The following is an 8,362-nucleotide window of genomic DNA, read 5'->3' as shown; positions in this document are numbered from 1 at the left end:
TAAGAATATACGGTTGATTTTACAACAAAATATTGTAACCAAGAAGGTAAATTCTCAAAAAAAATAATTTGGATCATACCTTCCATGATTTACGTCGTAAAATCACCTAAAAGTCTAAAGAATAACGTTTCCATTGAACATGTTACTGAAAACCTGACATAAACCATAGTTGTATGCATCGAGAAGTTCATTACTAGATGAACTGACTCGTTTTTTTGTTAGTTTCTTCGGTTTCCCAACTCCGCCAGTTTTCTGAGGATGTTCATCATGGCGGGAAGAAGCCTGGTGGTTAAAGAAAGAAGCCCCTGAAGCTGAAGGCACATTTCATATAAAAAAGCAGTTAAGAGGCATACTCAAGTTTAGTTTCCATTTGCTTCTACAAGAGGTGGTATGTGAATGTGAGGTCGGTAATAGCTCAAACGGGTATTTTTGAGTTTGGGCAGTTTTTATAAACAATTAGAGCGTCAAATATGATAACCCGAAAAAAAAAATATTTTGTAGCAATAATGTGATTATTTTAATAAAATGGTTTAGGAAAATTTATGCATTACAAACACAGTTTGAGCAACTTTCTTTTAAGACAAATTTTTTAGTCTACTTGTCTGACCCGTTAGAGATAAAAATAACCAAATTGTCTCATTAACGGGTTAAAATGACCATGACTTAGTTAACACCTTTAGATGGGTTAGATTAAGATGATTTATTAACACTCACCATTCCATTTTGGAAGTCAGAACCTATGCCTAGTTGAACCCATAACGCTTTCATAAGCAGAAAGCCGACAAAGAGAAAGAGCACATACAAAGGATTCCTGAGAAAGAAACAAAAAATGACTAGAATTTAGTAACAAGTAAGTGAGAATGTGAAAGTGGAGATACAATCAAGCCCAACAAACCTCAAAAGAGTCATAAATTCATCGAATCCAAGCACAAACAAGGCAAGAATAGCCCATGGAGGTGGTAGCCAACTGCTGTTTTGCTTGTTAGCTTTCTGAAAAACATTGAAAATGGAAGAGAAAAAAATATGTGAGTTGAATTAAACCATAGAAAGAAAGCATTATAACAATCTTATCATTCTATATAAGTTATACAATGTGTATCATATATCTATAAAATGTTAAGAGACTGAATTAACTATTACTGAATAATGCATTACAATATATAAAGAATGTCACGCCCCGCTGCGGTGAGCACATATAATGTATATATGTGTGGGCCCTCGGGGGGGAAAAGTGAAATTGCACTAATTTTAACGTTATTTTACTAATATCGCGAAAATAACGTGTAAAGCGGCGGGCGGTTAATCATGCATCATGCGGTAGCGTTGATAGCCGAAAGACAAAAGGGTACATGCACTAATCGACCTTTGTCTCGATTATTGAGTGTTATGTGCCTTATGTCCAAGGCTTGATGCAAAACTACTAGCAAAGAAACCTTGTAAAATGCTAAGGTAATCAAAATCATACCTGAGCAGTTATAGCTTGTGTAACAGCATATTCTGTCTCTTTCTGAAACTGGTTCCACAAAGTTTTGCATTGAACAGGAGTTATCAATGTCTTTGTGTCTGGAATCTGGGTGTAAACAAATTAACAGCCAACATTTTTAATAAAATAATCATATAAATAGAGACAAACACTCGTGTAACGAATAGTCGAATATCATGTTGCTTAGTACAAGCTTCACCACTTACATTAGTAGTAATCCAATAGATGAAAAAAAAAATCATAATCTATATTCACATATAAGTTTAACGATACCTTATCCCATTTGCTTGTCGCTAAAGGGTTTTGCAAGTTAGAGTTCTTATCCGCGACGTTGGTGGGATCCGCTAAAGCTTGGATTAGCACAGTCTCAATTCTATCATTATAATCCTCCAAACGAATAGCAGCCAACACAGCGAGCAACTTCAAAGCCTGAAAGATGTGTATGCATGATAAAATAAGAACATACAACACAAGCTCTAACTAAAAAGGCCTATTTTATATAGTTCTATTTTAACTATACGTCATATAATCCAATATATCTTACCGAAGTGCGAGCAGTTTTGTTAATTGCACGAATATCTTCCTTTCCGGTCCAGGTTCGTGGCATTAAATCATTATCATGGTTGAAAATGGTTGTAAACCTGTGTGTTCAGTTTATTAGAGTATGATAAAGTAGACAGATAAAAGCGCTTGGATTAGAGGTGGCAAGATGGGCGGGTCTGGTGTGTAATGGGTCAAAACAGATAGTTATCTTATATCTAACGGGCCGTGAAACCAACCCACAAACACTTTTTTGTGCATATATATTTTCAATTTTAGGATAACTAAAGTGCTAAATATGATTACAGAAACCATGGTTGTAAGAATCGCTAAGCGCTAGTCGGTTGGTGACCGGGTAGCAATTAATCGGGATTTAATCGGATTGGGATATTTATACGCAGTTTTTAGTCTTATACATATACACACACATTTTTATATGTAATTTTTTTAAAGTAGACAAATTTTAACCCCTTCTCTACCCATTTTTTAGTATACAAAATTAATCGTCGGAATCTACCGGTTTTGGCCGGAATCTGAGTGGCATCTCGCCGGAATAACTTATTCCCGGCCGACTAGAGCCGACTTCCGGCCAACTAGGGACGATTTTCCGGCTGACTAGAGCCGATTTTCGACCGACTAACGATTAATTCACCAATTACCTAAAAATTAATCAGTGACCGATTAATCCCGATTTTTCCAACACTGACAGAAACTATGTTTTTACAAAATAATAAAGCAATTTAGATGGCTTTTATACATTTATATACCCATCAGATGACTTTCAAGTTTCAACCCATTTGACTTGTTTTCATCCTATTTTAGCTTAAGCCATTTAACTCGTTAGAGATAAAACATGACCCAAATCGACTCATTTACAGGTTATATGGGTCAAACTTACCACCTCTAGTTTGGATTAATGCAGTGATATTTCAAGCATCATACCTCTCCTTCATGCTATGTACAACTTTACCAGCTTCTTCTTTAGCCTTCCCTTCAACTACGTCTATTGCATAACCCTCCAATCTTGATATTAGATTTTTCTTTGCGTCTTCATCCATTTCAAAGCCGGCGAGTGCTTTCGAAAACTTAGAGAGAGCGGTTTTGGTCTCGTTTCGAAGAAGTTTTCTGATCGCAGGCCATGTATCGGCAGCAGCCCCTTCAAGAAGAGCTTCCACAGGTCCATATAATGCATTCTTTAAGTTCGACTACAGAATAATCCGTCGGGTTGGTTATAATTCATGTTTAATACACATCAAAGCCGTACGGTCCGGTTGATCAACCAGCAAACACTTCTTGTCCATTTTTATTGATAATCGAATATGTTAACTTCGTTACAAAAATGATAATATTACAATAATAAAAATAAGTCTATGAGTAAAACTATTTAGAGATTGTATGCATTAAAATAGACTTTGGGTGATAACGACATGATATTACACAACATAAAGGTCCTAAGCGACCCATCTTAGATAAACGGGTCAAATATCACCTCTAGTGTTGGCATTTATCGTGTAAAAGGCATTAAAGAAGAGAAAAAAAGTTTACAAGATTACTAAATATCATCAATATGCGAAACTAAGTCGCTATTACCTCGTATAGTGCGGTAAGATCAGACAGTTTGGCATTACGGACATCAGAAATATGTGAATCAATATCCTGTGAGACTTTAGCCCTTACTTTGGATGTGTCCCAGTCAGCTTGCTTGATAATGGCACCTTTAGATCCATATGTATTAATCACACAATATGGTATAATAATGAATCAACTAACTATTGTAAGGAACATTAATTCTTCCCGATAGTCCATTATATGATCACAAAAATGTGCAAATATACTAAGAGTCGAAGATATACTTTTGCATTGTTCATCAAATGATTTCATCGCCGATACTGTGCAATCACGGGAAGCTAATTGAAACCCTTGTCCTTTATTTAACGCGTCTTCAAATGATTTTATGAATTTGTCCAGTGTCTCAGACCTCATGTGTTGCAATGTTGATTGATAAGCCGGTTCAACAAGCTAAAGAAAACACAAGGTAACATTCGATGAGGAAAATCAATGAAAAAACAACAAATTAGTCATAATCTGTAAAAATCTAACAATTGTTGCAGTTAAGACACGTTACTTGTAACAACTTTTCTTTCAGTTGTTTCCGCTTACAACTCCTAACTCCTTCCTCAAAAAATGCAGCCTCATCATCATAACTGAAATGTTTTTAGATTAAAATAAACTTAAAAAGAATATAGTAAAAAAAAAAAAAACGCATTAAAGACGTAGATATGTGCATACCCTGTAAAGCAAGTGTCAAGCAGCAAACTAACTTTGTTTCCAAAATCAGGCACAAGTTGAGACTGTACAGCTTCCTCTATTTCACACCAGTCCTGTAATATATATATATATATATATATAGTTAAGTTTAAACTTTAAATGTCTAGAAACGAATACTATTAAAACTAATTAGATATAACAAATACGAACCTTGTTTTTAGCAAAGGCGGCGTATTTCTCATTACCAATCTCTTCACATCGTACGGTGGCCACCATCACCTGCAGTATTTTTTAACAAAAAAATGAAACGTAACGCCTTGGAAAATATATATAATAATATAAAACTTGAAAAATATTATACCTTGTGAGCAGGCAGATCAAGATCTCTATTTTCCTTGATGACTTTCCAGATCTGTTCAGCGCTAAAACAAAATCCCGAAGCAGGAACAACTCCCTGTCTGTCACCCGCAAGCCCTCCGGGTGCAATAGAATGTTGGAATCTATTCCTGAGGTTGGCCACCTTTTATAAAAACTATTAATTATAAAAATGCATGCCATAAATATTGGACATATAAAAGGTTTTTATGTGTTATTTCTCTAATTTTACGAAAAACCTCAGTTTACCTGCTCTTTGAATTGATCTTCCTTCTCTTCGTAACTAGAAAGGGCCACGACCTCGATCTGATCATACGATTGTTACGAAAAAAAATAATTTGAATTATTAATCCGCGATATTAATATGATCTCAAGAGATGATAATTAGTGACATCTTCAATATCTTACATTAAAAAATGCACTTAGTGGTGTTTCCTTGTGGGCTTCTGGCTTAGGAACAGAATCCCATATCTAGGTAAACGTAAAAAAAAAAAAAAAAAAAAAAAAAAAAAAAACATTTCTGAGACTTGCATTGGTGAATTAGATGATAAATGTGTATGAGTTAACAAAAATTTACCTTCTGGATATCTTCTCTCAAGACAGGCTCTAAGTTTTCCAAAGGTGTCTATAAAAAAAAGAAAAAAAATAAAAAAAAGTTCCAAATAATATCGGCTTCTTCTTCTTCATAGAAGATTCATGAAACTTGATACAAGATATAGCAGTAAATCTACTTACTCTAGTTTTATCACGTATGACGAAAATCATAGTTGTTTTGCGCGGACTAAATAATCGTGTCATGACCTGAAAATGGGGAATTATAACTTAACATTTGGGCAATTTATTATAGTCAATATAACAACAGATAAAGAAGGATTTACACATGATATACCTGGAATACAGTTTTTAGTAGAGGTTTGTTTGCAGCGTGCTCACGACCGATATCATGGCACCACCTAATAGCAGAAAAATTCACAAATAAAAGTTGACAAAAAATTTATAACCATATAAAACTGTATAGCTTAGTGTATCGGCTAATCAGCATACTTACATGTTGATAAGCACTATATCTGAAACTGCAAGAGCAAAAAGTGCACTTTGTTTCTCAAATGCAGTATCATCCTGATAAAAAAAAAAGATGCAAAAGTGAAGTTATATATTCATCTTTCATAAAAGGTGTCACATGGTTGGTTGACCTTATAATATATATATATATATATATATATATATATATATTATTTCTAGTATTAAATGGGCTGACTAGTTGACCTATCTCGTTAAACGGGCTAAGCAGGTCAACCCAGACACTAGGGATGAGCTCGGTACCAAGCATGATAATATTCAACCAATGAAAAAGAAATGAGGGTATGCAACCTCTCCTCTTTCTCTCCCGTCAGTACCCTCAAGATCCATGACAACAGTGCAAGGTTCAATACCGGTGCATCTTGCCATCCAAATACCTTTGGTGGTCTGAGACCTGATACGAGTGCAGTGAAGTTAGACATTTTACCTATGATTATATTATACAAAAGTTAATGGAACAATTGCTGCTGCATACCTTCCCTTGAAAGCATCCATTTCCTGGAAGTTGGTATGGAACAGATGATTTAAAAGTGTGCTCTTCCCTGTTCAAAACAATAAGTGTCACTAAAATCCATTCAATATAACTTTTAAAAAGCTAGATGGATGATATATTTGTGTTTAAAAAGCGTACATTATTAACACGTACCGCTACTTTGTGGACCCATGATGGAAACGATTGCATAAGAAAGTCCGCATTCGGAAAGTTTGACATCCTTCATAAATTTTAAAAGTCCAGCTACATCCATAGTACCATCTCCATCTATGAGGTGGGTAGAGCAACAGTCGGCTTTGTCTGAAAATAACACATGCTCATCGATCAACAAAAACATATTGGATTTCCAAACCTCCATTTGATTAAACATTGCCAATTAGCATTCCATGATTTGGTTCAAATATTATTGCAAAAATTAAAATGGTGACAAATTTAAGGCGTCAAATGTGTTCATCTACGTGGATGAGACATGAATCATTACTAAGATATGGAAAACATAAAAAAGGAACATAATGAAATGAAGGCAGATTCATAGAAACGATGAAAGGCAAAATTATATGGCATTGTAATTAAATGTTCATCGTTAATATTAATAATAACATAAAAGGGCAGAGATCAAATGGCATTACCCATTATTGTAGAGTGATTGAATCAAATGATGATGGAAGGATATATCATTGATGTTGTTGAAACATATGATGGAATTTTGATCCTTAATACGGCAATGGGATCATTGTTGGATGTTGCATTGATCATGAAAGGGAAAAGTTTATAAACATCTCAAAAAGTTTTGGGTTATAAAAATTGCACCAACTTCAATTAAAATGGTAACAAGGTGCATTTCGTAATATGTTTTATGTGGCTTTCGGCTTCTTTGTGACTTTAATGTATACATATATATAGGAAAGGGGAGTTTTAAATATAGGAACAACAAATATGTTATCAACTTGAAAAACCATACAATGCATTTGTATCTATTAATTTAAATGTGCAACATTTAATGCTTAGATATGGGGTATGGGGCGGGGGTTGGGGTGTGGGTTGTGTACAAACGCTCACGTCACCACCCCGGGTGGGTTTGGGTTTCGGCGTGGCCCATTGGGCGGGGGTTTCAGCCCGGGCGTTGGGCGGGGCTACCCACATGACATGGCGAAACCTCATTGGACAAGAGCACTAGCCCTTTGAAATTGGCTTTTTTTTCCACCCACCCCAGCCACGCCCCACCATACCCCCTTTGAAATTGGCTTTTGGTCTTTGGTGCCCCATACTCCACGTGTCGCACCATGCCCCGAACCCACGCCCCACCATACCCCATGGTCTTATCTAATTTCTCATATATTTTTCTCTCACTAAGTTTGGTTATATTTGCCACTAAACCTATATCTCATATCCCGATATCCACCGCCCCCTTGTATTTTTCATTCATTTTTCTCTTTTACATACAACACTCTCTCTCTACACTATCTAGCTGTTAGTTGTAAATGGTTTGAATATGAAACATGAATTTGTATTGATTAAGTGTATCATAACAAGAAAATGACCCTTCTATATATTGAGAGGAAGAGGGACCAAAAAGAAATAACTAATTACATATGGGTACACCTATAATTGCATGCAGTGACATCTAGAATTGCATGCAAGGATTCTATAATTATATTTAGGGACCTCTAGTTAATAACTAGGTCCTTCTAGTATTTACAACTAACATTTCTCCTCAAGTTGGAGCATAGATATTATTCATGTCCAACTTGTTACATATGAAGTCTATTTGTGCCTTCCAGAGTGGTTTTGTGAAGATATCCGCTGGTTGGAATTCCGTCCTAACATTGATTGGCTGAATCGATGGGGGATCCTTTTGAGTACCGACTATCCGATCTCTGATTAGATGAAAATCAACCTCAATGTGTTTAGTTCTCTCATGGAATACTTGATTTTTGGCTACATGTATAGCTGATTGATTATCACAGTATATAATCGCATTAAGTCTTTAGAGATAACCCCAAGTTCCCTGAGAAGACGACGAACCCATATCATCTATGTGGATGATCTGCCACCTAGGCGCCACATCATAGTCATCTTGAGGATGGTCCATCCCACAAAAACAATGAAAATGGGAGAATGAT

The 8,362-nt window shown here is 35.5% G+C and overlaps 1 protein-coding gene across 1 annotated transcript; it reads right to left on the bottom strand.

Moving 5' to 3' along the window:
* LOC110936737 (protein ROOT HAIR DEFECTIVE 3) lies at positions 1 to 7,081 on the bottom strand. The gene is made up of 23 exons (XM_022179150.2): positions 6,869 to 7,081; positions 6,393 to 6,539; positions 6,222 to 6,288; positions 6,038 to 6,140; positions 5,715 to 5,785; positions 5,556 to 5,619; positions 5,402 to 5,467; positions 5,244 to 5,291; positions 5,075 to 5,137; positions 4,916 to 4,972; positions 4,653 to 4,811; positions 4,502 to 4,570; positions 4,313 to 4,404; positions 4,149 to 4,227; positions 3,877 to 4,042; positions 3,614 to 3,738; positions 2,966 to 3,228; positions 2,028 to 2,124; positions 1,757 to 1,912; positions 1,466 to 1,570; positions 896 to 990; positions 715 to 811; positions 1 to 311 (listed from the first exon to the last, which is right to left on the bottom strand). Exons 1-23 carry the CDS (start codon positions 6,870 to 6,872, stop codon positions 219 to 221), a joined length of 2,286 nt encoding a protein of 761 aa, XP_022034842.1. The 5' UTR covers positions 6,873 to 7,081; the 3' UTR covers positions 1 to 218.
* Between the last annotated feature and the right edge of the window lie 1,281 nt (positions 7,082 to 8,362).

This window comes from Helianthus annuus, chromosome 4 (genome assembly GCF_002127325.2).
Source record: "Helianthus annuus cultivar XRQ/B chromosome 4, HanXRQr2.0-SUNRISE, whole genome shotgun sequence".
NCBI lineage: Eukaryota > Viridiplantae > Streptophyta > Magnoliopsida > Asterales > Asteraceae > Helianthus > Helianthus annuus.
Note: the sequence above shows the minus strand (reverse complement) of the source record. Positions and strands in the feature narration are given on the sequence as shown.